Raw genomic sequence first — 15,479 nt, 5'->3', positions numbered from 1 at the left:
TAGTGACATGTGTGTAGTACACACCCTGTTCAGTTCAACCACCACTCCCAGCCTTTAGCATTCCTGTCCCTGCCTTGTCCCTGCACAGTAAACAGGGGTGGGGCATTGTCCAAGGAGCTTCAATCCCTCTGGAACCTGGTGCCACTTCTCCACCTTGTTACTTTAACCTTGATGTGTTTACACTGAGTGTGTCTCTACACCCACCTCCTCCTTCTGGGGTAGTGTAACCTTAGGGACAGAATGCTCCTGGCACAGGCATCAGGAATAAAGATCATTTAGAGTGCAAATTGGCACCACTTTCCCTCCTTCATGGCCATGTCAGCTCTGGAGGGGCGCTCTATGCTTAATGATGTTGGTTGGAAGTTCTAGAGCTTGTCACTCATCTCCATGACCCTGCCCTCCCCTGCTGCCAGGTGGGCTCAGGTGCCCTTGTACTCCTCATCTCCTCCCCACTGCCTCCTGTCTCTTCTCAGCCCAACTAGACCTGCCACAACCTGCTGCTCCCTGCCTGGCTCCTACCTGCCTGCCAGTACCTGCCTCTCGCAAGCCAGGCCCTCACCACCTATTGTGCCCTACCAGAAAGGGCAGATGGGCACCGCCCCCAGTGCCAATGCCAATTTACCCCAAGCCTTTCCAGCCCTTCTTATAGAAGGAACATAAAGACCACAAATATGGCAACAGACCATACTGTTGGGGTTGAGAGTGATGGACACCCAATCAGCAATCTGATTACCTATACCTCACCTGGGTATAGGTAAGCCCAAGCTGTGCAGGCCACATACCTGCCCTACTTCTTTGAAATGATACTTAAGAGCCCCTGTTAGCCCCCAAGCCAGGACTCACTCTCCGTTGGTAAATCACTGCATCACCTTTGCCCTTAATTCCTGCGTCTGCCCTGAAGCCAATCCCATTCAGCCCCTTACTATTTCCCTCGAGGCCAGCCCCAGCGCCCAAGTTCAAGCCTCGCGCGGCCCAGGGGGCGGGTCCAGAAAGGGCAGGGGCGGGGACTGGGCGGAGACTGGAGGAGGGGGCGCGGTCTCAATTCTGCCACCTTCCCCCGGGCCAGGAGCGCAGCCGCCGCCGCCGCCGCTGCTGCCGCCGCCGCCGCCGCCGCCGCGTCCTCTCCCAGCCTTGCGCTCCGCCCGCTGTCTCTGCCGCCGCAGCCCGGCCCAGGAGCGCAGAGCCCGGGGCACTGGCCCCGCAGCCTATCCGCCCTCCGCGCCGCGTGCCGGCTGCGACCGACATGGGGGGCCACTAAAAGCGAGCACTCTTTCCGTCTGGCACCTCCCCGGGCCACTGGCCACTGGACCCCGGCCAGCGAGCCTCGGGCACCTCTGGCCCCCAGTCCGGCGCCTGGCACAGCCCTCCGCTCTGCCCCTCCGGCTCTGAGCATCGTGTCCCCGCCCCCCCCGCCCGCGCCTGGGACACCTGGGTCCCCCGGCGGCCCCGAGGAGAGGGGCGGGGGGGGGGCATGAAGCCGTTGGAGAAATTTTTGAAGAAGCAGACGTCGCAGCTGGCGGGGCGAACGGTGGCGGGAGGTCCCGGCGGGGGTCCGGGAAGCTGCGGCGGCCCTGGCGGGGGCGGGGGACCTGGCGGGGGCGGCGGTCCAACCGGGGGACTGCGGCCGCTGCAGCGGCGTCAGAGCGTGTCTCGCCTGCTGCTCCCCGCTTTCCTCCGAGAGCCCCCAGCCGAGCCGGGGCTGGAGCCGCCCCCTGAAGAGGAAGGGGGAGAGCCGGCGGGGGTCGCGGAGGAGCTTGGCAGCGGGGGACCCTGTTGGCTACAGCTCGAGGAGGTGCCGGGGCCCGGGCCGCTCGGGGGAGGGGGGCCCCTACGCTCCCCTTCCTCGTACTCCTCTGACGAGCTGTCCCCGGGTGAGCCCCTGACTTCCCCGCCCTGGGCCCCCCTGGGCGCCCCCGAGCGGCCGGAGCATCTTCTGAACCGGGTGCTGGAGCGGCTCGCCGGAGGGGCCACCAGGGACAGCGCCGCCTCAGGTAAGGCCCATCCATCCCGGAGTAGAGGGCTGCCACAGGGTTCCTCTTCCTTGCCCTTGGACAGTGGGGGGTAGGGTGGGGGCGCCCTTCCGGGAGCCTCGGTGTGGGGTTGAGCGGTCAGCTGAAGTGGGGCAGCGGCCTGGGAGGGGAACAGACCCTTATGCAGAAGGGAGGCGGCAGTGCCACCTTCCTCCGTGTAGCAGCCTCACCCACCAGCTGGAGAAGCTGAACCTCTTTCTCTCCTTAAGCCACCCTTCCCTTCTGGCTATTTTACCCACAGATTCTCATGGGTCCCTGATGTTGACTACCTCCTTCTTCGGTGGCCCCAAATTAAGGCCTGAAACACTAAGATGGAAGCTGCCCAGGGCAGACCCAGCTCCACCCCCCAACCCCCACCCCAAGAGGTGCTTTCCAAGACCCAAAAGACCTTCTAGGAGTCCCTGATTCTGTCTAGAAGCCCCAGAGCACAGGACTGGCCCCCTCAGTGGGGCAGTGCCAGGCAGGCTCAGGGCCCAAGCTGCCTTTTGGGCTCGGGCAAAGGGATGCATTGTCCTTAGCAGCTTGTGGGGAAGGAGGTGTTCTAGTTGGGGGCTGGTGCAGAAGTTGTTTGTCAGGGGAGAGGTGGCTGGACAGAGACAGACATTAGGACCCTGCAGCATCCCTGGGGAGGGGGGGTTCTGAGCCCCTCCAACTCCTGCCCTTCCCAAGGCAGGCCTCAGCACAGGCCTCTTTTAAAAAATAATAGCCACACCCTGAGAAACGTATTCCCTAAATGATGTTGCTATTTCACCACTCCCCACCAGCACCCCTTCTAAGGGGACTGTGAGGAAACTGAGGCCCCAAACTGCTGGTTAGTGGTGGAGGTAGAAGAGCGATGACGGGTCTTTAGGTCTGCCTCTCTGCATTTCATTAAGCCTAGCAAGGTCTGGGGAGGGGATCCCTGCTTGAGGGCCCAAAGATGGGGGTTTCACACTTTGCTCTTAGACCTCTGCGGGGAGCCTGGACCTAGGCTTATGGAATAGGACACTGCTCCCCTAGATTTTCCTCAAGACCTGGGTCCTCTTCTTGGCTCAGCTGTCGTTGCCCTGGGGAGCTGACACCTTTTGGATTTAATTAGAAAAATATCAGACACACACAGCTCTCCTAACCATAACTTCCCGCCTACACCACACACCCTGTGTCTCTATGACACATTCCCTGGGGAGGCTGTGCCTTGGACCAGAGCCTGGCTTGGAAGAGACAGACGCCAAACTAGCCCCCATAGCACCATCTCCCCCACTCTGCCCCGTGTTCCTCTTCCTTTGCTCTGGCTCCGATCTCCCATGAGATAGATGGGAAGGATATTGGGCAGCCCTATACCTCATCACCACCTTTGGAGCCAGGGGTCACGGCTGGGGCTCTCAGACTCACTTTAAGAACATAGCAGGGTAGCGAGGCAAAGAGGATAGGGAGAACGTGTTCTTCCCCTTCCAGAGGGACCTGGTGCCATACACTCTGCCTGGTCTCTCATGGGGAAGGACTCTTGAATTGCTCGCCACCCTATTACCTGGGCTGGCAAGCTAGATCTGCAAAGTAACTGCTTTGGGGAACCTCAAACCAGTTCCAGGGTAAATGAGGATCACCTTAACATGCCACTCTGATATTCTCCAGTATAACCAATGTTCTCAAACCATCTTGGCTTCCTCCCAGAGTGTGTGGGAGGAGGGGACTTATAGAAGTTATCCTCAAACCAGTCCAAGGCTTGCAAACATCTATGTAGCCCAATCTCACCACTGTGCTCTACCCTGACACGCTGCTTGCCTGGGGCATACTGAGAAAAGAACAAAGACTCAGGAGTCTGGGTTCCTACTCTGGCTCCAGGCAGGTGCCTCTCAGCTCTGGGCCTCAGTTTCTCATTGGTGAACTGCAACAGTTCAGGTAGAGGATCTGGTGTTGGTTCTCCTCCTCTACTTTCATGGCTAGAACCAAATGCCAGGGAGCCAAGGGACGTCAGAAGCCTTGGTTTTGTCCTGGGGCAGTGCCTGGGGACCTGGCCCTAACCTGTCCTGGTCAGGACACCTGGCTCCTGGCTTCCTCCCTGCTCCCTGCCTGTCTCCGTGTGTCAGGCTGCCCTGCCCCACCCCAGGGCTGGCTGCAAGTCAGGGCGACCTTGTACCTGGCTGACTGGCTGAGCCAGGCCCAGATGGGGGAGTGGAGGGGGAAAAGAGTGGTGAGAGCCACTCCCCTCCACCCTTCCATCATTAACCCTTCCATCTCTGAGCATCCAGAGGACACAGGGCTTCTATTTAAAGGCTTTGGGATCAAAGAGATGGCAGTCACTCCCTCTCCTTTTTAATGGGGCTGGTTCTCACCTGCCCAGTTGGAACTCAGAGCTGTTATGTAGGGAATAGGGAGGGGAGGAGGGATACAGACATAGACACACACACACACACACACACACACACACACACCCCACTGAACTTAACCTCTGTGTTTGGAAGTTGTCTAGAGACACTTCTGTGTTCGACCTCTTTTTGAGGGCAGATCTCAATCTTGCCATATTATCTGACCAGCTTCCCACATACATTGAAGAGTAGTGGGCGTGGCCATCAAAGGGCGCCCCCTCCTTCCCTCCAGCTGCCTTGGCAGCTGCCAACCCCACCCCCGCAGCGGCTGCCCAGAACCTTCACATGTGTGTGTGCACGCGCTTGTGCAGAGCATGACGGGGCAGGTGGCTGGGGCTCCAGACTGGCAAAGGAGAACTCAGTCTAGGAGGCAAGAGGGGGCCGGTAGGGAGTGTCCAGTCAGGTCCTGGAAGTGCCCGCCTGACATCAGTGGCACCAATTGATCTCTACAGATATCCTGCTGGATGACATCGTCCTCACCCATTCTCTCTTCCTCCCCACGGAGAAATTTCTGCAGGAGCTACACCAGTAATATCCTTTTATGGAGCTTGCAATAGGGGAGGTCAGGAGGAAGCCACTCCCCCTACCCCACCTGTGATAGGGTCCTCAGCGCTTCCCTAGGAAACACACCTGGGTTTCAATTCCAGGGGTTTTACTCACCCGCTGTGTGACCTTGGGCAGACCACCTAACCTCCTGGGGCTTCAGTTTCCTCTTCTGTAAAAAGGGGGTAAACAGCACCTGCCTGCCTCCCTATGGGGTTGCTGGGGAGATGAATCTGATAGTAGATGTGGGAGCGCTCTGGAGACTGCAGAGCCTTGGGCCAAACATAAGGTGTTATTATTCTATTAAGAGAGCCCTCTCCCCACTGAACTGTTGCTCTAAACATCTGGTTGCAAGTGGGTTATTATAGGGTCCAATGTAAACATCAGGTCAAGGCTGTGCTTCAGTGGGGTCTGCTAGAGGCAGGCCACTGGCCAGGCTCTTTGTCGGGTCTCATGTAAGCACAGGGCCTCTCACTGAGTTATTTTAGGATCTAATTGTACATGTCAGGCCACTGAGTAGAATACCATAGGCTCTCTTAGAAACACTAAGCCTTACACTGAGGTATGGTCAGGTTTGTGGTAAGCCCCCCTGGCCTTTATCGGCTCCAGGTATTGGGCCGGTCAGGGGTTGGGTGGGTCCCGGAGGGATCTCTCCAAGTGAAATTCAAACAGGCAGGATGCTGTCAGATGGACATGGTCAAGTGGGGGCCATCCCTACCTAATCTGAGCAAAATCCCAGGCTGGGACATAAAGGGGTCTTGTCTCCAGGGACCCCTGCACCTCCCTTGTCCCTGGCCCCAGATTAGAGAATATTTGGGGGGGTTAACCACCCACCACTTCTCATCTCCTTTCCCAGTTTCTTCTGGTCTGCCTGCCCAGGGATTTTTCTTAACTAAGGGGTCAGTTTTGTTTGGGCAGGAGGCATGGAGGGCCCCGAGGGGCTGGGCCGGAAGCAGGCTTGTCTAGCCATGCTCCTTCATTTCCTGGACACATACCAGGGGCTGCTGCAGGAGGAAGAGGGGGCCGGCCGCATCATCAAGGTGGGCCTGGGAAGAGAAGGCGGGTGAGCAGGCTATTAGAAGGGGACTCCTGTGAAGGAGCCATACTCCTCAAGCTGGGTACCTGGAAGAAGATGCCAGTGGACCTCAGTTTATATGGTTCCTCTATGTTTAAAGACGTGGAGATGCTGCCCCAGCCCTTGCCAATAGCGAAGCTTGGGATGAGACCCCTGCCTTCACCTTCTCTCTCCTCTGCTCCCCAGGATCTGTACCTGCTGATTATGAAGGATGAGTCCCTTTACCAGGACCTCCGAGAGGACACATTGAGGCTGCACCAGCTTGTGGAAACAGTGGAGCTAAAGTGAGGGGAACGGGTTGGGGGAGGGGATAGGACAGAAGTCCCCCATGTTCCTCTGTTGCGGGGACTGCCTCTGGCCTTTTGGCTCCAGTGTGGTTTTATTTCAGCAGCTTTCTCTTGCTAGAGGGTAGCACAGAGCACAGCCTCCAGTCACTGACTTGTCCATTCTCCTACCCATTTCTTTGTTAATCCAATGATGTATGGGGACATATTTAACAACCAGCACTTTGGCGGGGGGAGAGCCCCTATTTGTAGCTTTTGCTGATTCCCATGATGTAAATTCTCTCGCTGGCTGATTTCCAGCACTGTCATGTGAATGTGAATACTGAATATGAACTTGGGAAGAAATGGGCAGTGGCGGGCCATTCCACAGTATTTTCAGAGTATTTTCACGAGAGGAAAATAACACCGAGAGCATAGATAAGAGCAGGGCACCTGGTGGTTCAGTTGTTAAGCATCTGCCTTCAGCTTGGGTCATGATCTCAGGGCCCTGGGATCGAGCCCCGCATCAGACTCCCTGCTCAGCGAGAAGCCTGCTTCTCTCTCTCTCTCGCTTGCTCACTCACTCTCCCACTGCCCCTGCTTGTGTTCCTTCTCTTGCTGTGTCTCTGTCAAATAATAAATAAAATCTTTAAAAAGAGCATAGATAATAGCAAAATGTAGTAAAACAGGATGCTACCTTTGGGGTGATAATTTGGGTAGATGTTCATAAAACATTTCTTTATATTTTATACTTTTTATATTTTATATGGCTGTTTTAAAACCTAGAGGCAGAATCTCCCCAAATTTCACAATCTCTTCTCATGAGCCAATGTGAGTCAGCTTCAGGACTCCACTTTGTCTGTCCACCTGTCTGTCCATCCCTCTGACCATTTCAGTCTTTTTCCTCTCCATTCCCACCAGTGCAACCCTTGTTTCGACCTCATTAGCTCTCACTTGGATTATTGCCACAGCCTCCTGCTCAGGGCTTCAGCTCATGGTCTTGCATCCTCTCCTTCTTATGCTGACACCAGAGAGATCTTTCCAGTTTGACAACATCACGCTCCTATTCCAAAAACATCCAGGGCTCCCTATTGCCCACAAGACATAATTGCAACCCCCCCTTTTTTTAAAAGATTTTATTTATTTATTTGACAGAGAGAGACAGGGAGTGGGAGACGGAGAAGCAGGCTCTCCCGTGGAGCAGGGAGCCAGATGTGGGGCTTGATCCCAGGACCCTGGGATCATGAACCAAGCCAAAGGTGGACGCTTAGCGACTGAGCCACCCAGGCGCCCTCAAATTATAACACCCTTGCAAGCATTCAACACCCCCGTCTTTCTGCCAATGCTTCCTGCCTCATCTCTCACATCCCCCAGCCCCCATGACACTCACTATACACCCCACCATTCCCTGAACTCCTGGGCATTCCCAATTCTAATTTCTTGCCATCATTTACATGGTTCACCCAAGAAGGACCACCCTGTACTCACTTCTCTTTCTGTTGTCCTTCAAGACCACGGTCAAAAACATCTTCCTGATGAAAGTTCCCCCTCCCTCTTGCCAACAGAACTCTGCTTGTACCCTTGTTATATCACCTAACACCTCCTGTCTCGTGTTAGAAGTAGCTGTATCCATGTCTGTCTTCCTCCCAGGCTGTAAAGTCCTTGAAGGCAAAATTCAGGAAACAGAGGATGACCTACGCCTACCATGTGCCAAGTAGTGTGCTAGGCCTGGAGGGTGGGGAAAAAAAAAAATCTAAGAAGAAGTAAGCCCAGGGCGCCTGGGTGGCTCAGTGGGTTAAGCTGCTGCCTTCGGCTCAGGTCATGATCTCAGGGTCCTGGGATCGAGTCCCGCATTGGGCTCTCTGCTCAGCGGGGAGCCTGCTTCCTCCTCTCTCTCTGCCTGCCTCTCTGCCTACTTGTGATCTCTCTCTGTCAAATAAATAAATAAAATCTTTAAAAAAAAAAAAAAAAAAAAAGAAGTAAGCCCAGCCCTCAAAAGCTCTCAGTCTTGCAGAAGAGATAAGATACACACATGAACAAATATTAGCCCCGTGTCTTAGAGCAGTTGATGCCAAAAAGTGACCTTTCCTGGTGGGTGGGGTGGATCAGAGAATTCACAGAAGAGGTGGCATATGATCTGGGTCACTTGGACAGTCATCCCATGCTGGTCACTGTCTCCCTTCTGACCTCTTTTACCACTTTCTGAACCTGGTGCTGCTGCATCCTTGACTCAATTCTGATAATCCCTTGCTTGGTGTTGCCTGCCTGGCGCTCCATATGCGTGACAGGACTTCCTGACGCCCAGCTGTGTCCATGCCAGGATCCCAGAGGAAAGCCAGCCACCCAGTAAGCAAGTGAAGCCACTCTTCCGTCACTTCCGCCGGATTGACTCCTGCCTGCAGACCCGAGTGGCCTTCCGGGGCTCTGATGAGAGTGAGTGTGGGCGTCAAGCGGGGCAGAGCTTCTGGAGCGGCTCAGAGGGCCCTCTGGGGCGTCTGGGTTTTAGGGCACCTTCAGCGGAGTCTCCTGGTGGAGTGGAACCTGTCCTTTTGACAGCCTCTTGCTCAGAAGCCAGCTGACTGAAGGTTAGGGGTGAGATGGGCTGGGAAACCGACATGCGCTGAGGGGGCTGTGTCTGTGCTGCCCTTCTGCCTTCTTATGCCAAGCCACCTCCCTGTCTCTGCCCAGTCTTCTGCCGGGTCTACATGCCTGACCACTCTTACGTGACCATCCGCAGCCGCCTCTCGGCGTCTGTGCAGGACATCCTGGGCTCTGTGACAGAGAAATTGCAGTACTCAGAGGAGCCTGCTGGGCGTGAGGACTCCCTCATCCTGGTGGCTGTGGCTTCCTCCGGAGGTGAGGCTTGGGAAGAGCTGGGTTGAGTGGTGGTGGGGGCCAGCAGGAGAGGAGAAACTCAAAAGCCTGGTGCTCTGGGGCGGGGGTGCGGCCGAACTCTAGGCCCTGGCTTCTGGAAGTGTGGTTCTGGGACCAGTCACATGAGCACCACTGACCTGGGGGTTTATTAAAAGTGCAGTACCTCAGACCCTGCTCCAGACCCACCGATTCAGAATGAGCATTTTAACCAGATTCCCAGGTGATCCCTATGCATATTAAAGTTTGGAAAGCACTGGTCCAAGACACTTGGATTTGGATTCTGGTGCTTGCCTTTCCTTACTTTGGGATCTGGTTCTTTAACCCCCCAGACCATCTGAGGATGCTGTTTTTGAGGCTAAAAACACAGGGTGGGCCTCCAACTTCTATGGGAGGCAGGAAGCCTGCAATGTAGCCAGAACCTTCTCTTCCTTTGAGGCAAGGGGGGAAAAAGTCCTGGTGTCCCCCAGCTGATAGAATGAGAGAACTGTGGAAGAATATTGGGTCTAAAAAAGAGCTTATGACTGCAAGAGAATTCATTATTTGAAAAATGTCAGGTAAATATGGCATAAACTGATGGTAACCTAACACGAGTCCCATTAGTCTAGAATGTGTCTGTGCAGGGTTAGGAGTTTCCAGGTGGGATGGCGACCGTGGCTGGGGTGTGTGAGGGTGCAGGTGGCCGGGGCCGAGGCAGAGCAGCTCGTTCTCCTGCAGAGAAGGTCCTTCTCCAGCCGACTGAAGACTGTGTCTTCACCACACTGGGCATCAACAGCCACCTGTTCGCCTGCACGCGGGACAGCTATGAGGCCCTGGTAAGAACTCCGTCCCAAGGCCTTGGCTGGGAGCCAGGGCCCAGAGGGGCTATGGGCAGAACCTCACAAGCCCAGAGTGGAGTCCAGCCCCTATGCCCCTGCCTGCCACCAGATGCCCCTCCCAGAGGAGATCCAGGTCTCCCCTGGAGACACAGAGATCCACCGAGTGGAGCCGGAGGACGTTGCCAACCACCTTACTGCCTTCCACTGGGAGCTGTTCCGATGTGTGCATGAGGTGGGGACTGTAACTAGTGCTGGGCTGGGGGGCTGGAGGGAGAAATGTGCCATTGTGGGGGCTCTGGAGACCGGCAGGCTGTGCAGCTGAACTTGGGGTTAGAAGACTGGCTGGCAGGGTGCCCTTGGGCAGTTCACCCCAACTCACCCCAGACTCTCTGAGCCTTATGTCCCCAATCTGGGAAAACAAAACAAAACAAAACAGCAAAGAGAGAGATCCCCTTAGTAAGGTGGGTCTTACATAGAACCTGATCCATGGTTACTCTCTTTAAGCTATTCTCTATTAAAGAAAGAAAATAAGGCAGTCACAATAATGTCTATCAGATGGTTCAAGGACCTGGCACCTAGTAAGTGCTCAGGGGATAGGAGAGTATTATTAATGTTGCTCCCTGCCCCCCATCTCTGTTGCAACCTGTCTTGTCCCTGTTTTCTTCCATTTGCCACCCTCCCGCCCCTGCCCTTCGGCCCTTCCCTCCGCCCTGTGGCCACCCGGCCACTTACATCCCCCCCATCTCCCTACATGCCCCCCTCCGCCCCCTCGCTGGCGGCCCTCCACCACGCCCACCGCGGGTGCAGCTGGAATTCGTGGACTATGTGTTCCATGGGGAGCGCGGCCGCCGGGAGACGGCCAACCTGGAGCTGCTGCTGCAGCGTTGCAGCGAGGTCACGCACTGGGTGGCCACCGAGGTGCTGCTCTGCGAGGCCCCGGGCAAGCGCGCGCAGCTGCTCAAGAAGTTCCTCAAGATCGCGGCCATGTGAGTGCGGCCGGCGGGCGGTGGGTGGGGGGCGGGCGCGGAGGGCCCCCTCGCCCCCGCGGCACTCGCTGACTCCGCCTCCCACCCCACGCAGCTGCAAGCAGAACCAGGACCTGCTGTCCTTCTACGCCGTGGTCATGGGACTGGACAACGCTGCGGTTAGCCGCCTGCGACTCACCTGGGAGGTGATGACACGGCTGCCCTTTCCTCTCCTCCCGCCTGTGCTGGCCGGGCTGGGGCGGGGGGCTGCGGCGGGCGTCCTTGGCCTCCCGGGTTCACCCAGGCGGCAGCTCCTGGAGGGTAGGGAGCCTTTGTGCCGAGCGGAGGGAGGCGCCCTCTTCAGGCAGGTCCAGCCCCCCCGGGCGGGCACTCAGTTTGGCTAACGGACCCTGTCCTGTGCAAAATAGTAAAAAGCCGGAATCCCCGCCCGCGTGGGGCAGGCAGCCCAGGCCAGATGGCAGGCTTGGACCCTGGATTGCAGCCAGCACTCAGCGAGTCCCCTCGCGCATGGCGTATACCTAAGCAGAGACTCGAATTCCCCGGTGTAATTTGTTCCTGTGGGCTCTTCAAGCTCCCGGGACTGCATCAAGGGCTGACTCTATTTCCCCACCCACCAGCTGGCCAGCCCCCTGCAAGACAGCCAGGCCCTTTCCCCCTCTGACACCGGGGGATTAGCCAGAGCTGCCGTGAAACCCAAGGAGCTCCACTCTGACATTTCCTCTCCTTCCTTCAAACTCTCTACAGAAGCTGCCAGGGAAATTCAAGAACTTGTTCCGCAAATTTGAGAACCTGACAGTGAGTGGGTTCAGCTCTTTTATCTGCCCCTGGACTTGTACCCCAGAGGCCCTCTGTCCCCATAAACCTGTTTCCTCAAGCTTCCCTTCAAGATTTTTAGTGCCTGAGACTGTCCCCCACCCCCATACTGGGAGGGAAGAGGAGGGAGCATTGCTACCCCCTTTTCCTTGGAGGAGGGAGAAGGGTCACGCCTCTTCCCTACTTCATCCCCAGCTAGACACCCATATGTATGCTCTCTGATCAGAGATGGATCTAGGGCAGGAGGATGAGGGAGTAGGACACATCTTTAATGTGCACTATCTGCCCCTTTACCTCTCTTCCCTGAACATCAGGACCCCTGCAGGAACCACAAAAGCTACCGAGAAGTGATCTCCAAGATGAAACCTCCTGTGATTCCCTTCGTGCCTCTGATCCTCAAAGGTGAGAGTCACTCCTGTACCCTTCTGGCCACACTCTCCATGCCCCAGTTCTGGCTCTCAGCCCCTGGCACTCAACTCTGAGTGCCCACCTGGAGAGGAGCCCCCTAGTGAGACGTTGTAGGGGAGGGGAAAGGCCCTTTGGACCTCCTTCTTCCTCACATGGGTTTCTTTTCTATTCCCTAGACCTGACTTTCCTGCACGAGGGGAGTAAGACCCTTGTTGATGGTTTGGTGAACATCGAGAAGCTGGTGAGTGGCACTGCTGACCGTGGCCTGGGCGTGGAGGCTGGCATCCTTCCCCCTCTCCTGGCAACCCCCTAAAGACAGCAGCCTTTCTCCTTAGTGCCCAGCTTGCCTGACAGACTCCTGACTGTCCCCGGTGGCATTGCTGTGGCAACCCGCCCACGGGTGGCAAAGCTGACAGGCAGCTGGGGAGGGATGGGGCGGGTGTGTGTATGTGTGTGTGTGTGTGTGTACGCGCGCGCGGGTGCGCGCACCTCTTTCTCTCCCCACAAGCCGGTTATACCCCTCCTTTGGTTCTTCTGAGACCCTCCAGGATCAGATCCTGGAGGGAGCAGGGTCAAAGCAGCAGAGCTGGAGCAGAACACAGCAAGGGGAGTATTAGAGGGGGGAGCCTCTTTCTGAGCCCTTTTTAGGGCTCATTCCTTGTCATCTCCCAGCATTCAGTGGCTGAAAAAGTGAGGACAGTCCGCAAATACCGGAGCCGGCCCCTCTGTGAGTACCGAGCTTCTAACAGCCTCCTGGGGAGAGCTCTGCCTGAGCGGGAGGGATCTGGGAGGAATCCCTGCTCACTTCTTGATTTCCTTAAACTTGTCAGCTCTCCACCCTCTCTCCTTAGCCTTCCCCGGAGCCCTCCTGCCCAGCACCTGTCCCAATTCACACCCCTCTCCTCTGGCCAGCGTGCATGGAGAGAGGGAGAGCGAGAATGCGGTGGGTGGGTGGGAGGCTGGGAGCCTGAACGCTTTTCTCTTGTCACACCCCCAGGCCTGGATATGGAGGCATCGCCCCATCACCTGCAGACCAAGGCCTATGTGCGCCAGTTCCAGGTCATCGACAACCAGAACCTCCTCTTTGAGCTCTCCTACAAGCTAGAGGCCAATAGTCAGTGAGAACAGAGGTTCCGGTGGGCGCCCCGCCGAGGTCCTCGGGCACCTGGCACTCAAGCACTTTGCACGATGTCCCAACCCACCCCTGACACCTTTCCGCTGGGGCAACTTCTTGCCCCTCAGGGAAGAGTCAGATGGACTTACCCCTGGACTCAGAAGCCTGTCCACCTTGCTGAAATCCTCTCTCCCTTGCTCCTTCCAGCCCACACCCCACTTGGCTGGTTTCTTCCCTCGCAGGGAAGGGGGCAGAGAGCTCCTTCCCCTGTCCCCTCCCATCGAGGTCCGGTCCAGAGATGGAGCTTCCAACCTCCTCCCAAGCAGGCAGGAAATCGGCCCACCCTCCTGTCTCACAGAGCAGAATCATGGGAGGGGTTGGCAACCTTCCTCTCCAGCCCGGTCTGCCCTCTCCCTGGTCAGAGCCGGGACCCCTGATGTACCCCACTGGAATATCACATCGCCCTTGTGTCTGTGTGCCTGTGTGCGCCTGTCCCCTTGAAGAAGCAGGAGTATATCCGGTAACTGCGGGAGGGTGTTTTGTATGGAGAGGTCCTTCTGTTTGGTGCTGCCCTGGTGTACTGGGCCCTGCAATGGTGTGGGGGTGCTCTCCCCACCCCCCCACTCCCTGCTCAGCTCCTTTGGGTGCCCTGCATGCCCAAGCCTGTGGGCAAAGCCGTTCACAGGGCAGGGGGCATCCCGTCAGCTCTTGTGGGTCCCCCACTCAGGCCTCCCCAGGGTCTCTGGGTGGGCTCCAATGAGAGGGTAAGAGATGCTCAGGGAAACACAGGCCTTGGCTGCCTACCGGACGCTTCCTCCGCATTGCAGGGTGGGACATGGCGCCATCAGGAGCCGGGGGTTCTGCTGCCCACACTCCTGCTTTCGGGGAGTCTGCTGCTAAGAAGGGAGCTGTCATCTCCCTTCTGGCTCTTCGGCGGGACACCAACCACATGGTCTCTATCCTTCTTCCTGTCTTGACTCCTGCTGGTCCTCCCCATCAGAGCTGGGGTGAGGTAGACCCCTGTACCTGGGCTGGCAGCGCCCGGGAGTGAGAGCAGAGGGAATGGCCAAGGCTGTCAAGGCAAAACCAGACTGTGTTGATGCCTTTCGTACCTCTCTGTCCCCCCACCCTCTCCCACGGGGGCCTCCAGGGCAGAGGGGCCCAGCGCTCCTGGGAGCTACTGGGAGAGGTTTCCGGGCACAGCCTCCCCCCCCCACCCCCCCCCGCCTTTCTGACACCACCTCTTCCCCTTCTGAAGAGGCAGCGGCGGCAACAGCAAAAGCAGCTGCTGCTCCTGCTCTGAGGGTGTACATATTTTTTACCAAAAGCTCTGGAATTGTAAATTTATTTTTTAAAACTCAAAGAGGGGAAGAGCCTTGTATCATATGTAAACATTGTATCATAGGTTATGTTGTACAGTCCCTTTTATACAGCTGTCTGTCTGGTTCCTGCCACAAAACAGTGTATATGGGCTCCCTACCCCCAGCCTCACAGACACAGGCACTGTGTCCCGCCTCCTCTATCCGCCCCCCCACAGTGACCACAGCCCGCCCCCCGCCCTACTTCCTCCCTGCAGCTGTCCACGTGCCCTCCTCTCCCTGAGGCCACCTTTCCTCCTGAGCCTGCTTGGCAGCCTCCTCTTCTCAAGCGCTGGGGTCCACTGGTCCAGCCTCATCTGCTGCCCGCCCCTAGCCTTGATGCCTGCCCCACTGCTCTCCAGCTTTGCCAGCGTGAACCGTGTGGACCGCAAATAGGCTCGGTTGTCTGCAGAAACTGCTGGGTGGAGAAAAAGCTGATAAAGTCTATGAATCAAGCTGCTTGCTGTTCTCCATTCTGTTCCTCTGAGGCTAGGGCAGGGGGTGAGGGAGGGAAGAGGGACCCCCCCTCTCAGTGCACTGGGTCCCTCAGCAGGCTGCTCTGGAATGACTGGAAGTGTGGATGAGAGGGAAAGGCGCCAACCTCATGAGACTGGTCGCATGGTGTCTGGGACACAGACAGGTGCCACGGGCACGTGAGCTCGTTAAATGCTAAAGCCGTCAAGGCAGAAGGTGGAAGCTGGGAAGTCCTAGCAAAAGGGACAAGTCACAGGCGAGCGAGGGGACAGAACTGGGCCCCTAACTGAGATATGTCACTGCAGGCAGCGTGCACATCCCACCAGCCACTACTCAGACAGTGTGCACTATTCACACAACCGATGTCTACCACTTACACTA

The 15,479-nt window shown here is 56.9% G+C and overlaps 1 protein-coding gene across 1 annotated transcript; it reads left to right on the top strand.

Moving 5' to 3' along the window:
* The first annotated feature begins 1,062 nt into the window (after positions 1 to 1,062).
* On the top strand, positions 1,063 to 15,079 carry RAPGEFL1 (Rap guanine nucleotide exchange factor like 1). Its single transcript, XM_059149101.1, has 15 exons — positions 1,063 to 1,991; positions 4,828 to 4,906; positions 5,823 to 5,958; positions 6,180 to 6,277; positions 8,577 to 8,689; positions 8,945 to 9,112; positions 9,845 to 9,942; positions 10,055 to 10,177; positions 10,753 to 10,931; positions 11,026 to 11,116; positions 11,676 to 11,726; positions 12,059 to 12,146; positions 12,329 to 12,393; positions 12,825 to 12,879; positions 13,150 to 15,079. Exons 1-15 carry the CDS (start codon positions 1,472 to 1,474, stop codon positions 13,272 to 13,274), a joined length of 1,989 nt encoding a protein of 662 aa, XP_059005084.1. The 5' UTR covers positions 1,063 to 1,471; the 3' UTR covers positions 13,275 to 15,079.
* The last annotated feature ends 400 nt before the right edge of the window (positions 15,080 to 15,479 follow it).

This window comes from Mustela lutreola, chromosome 15, assembly GCF_030435805.1.
Source record: "Mustela lutreola isolate mMusLut2 chromosome 15, mMusLut2.pri, whole genome shotgun sequence".
NCBI classification, from domain to species: Eukaryota; Metazoa; Chordata; class Mammalia; order Carnivora; family Mustelidae; genus Mustela; species Mustela lutreola.
The sequence above is the reverse complement of the archived record's forward strand: the minus strand, read 5'-3'. Positions and strand labels throughout refer to the sequence as shown.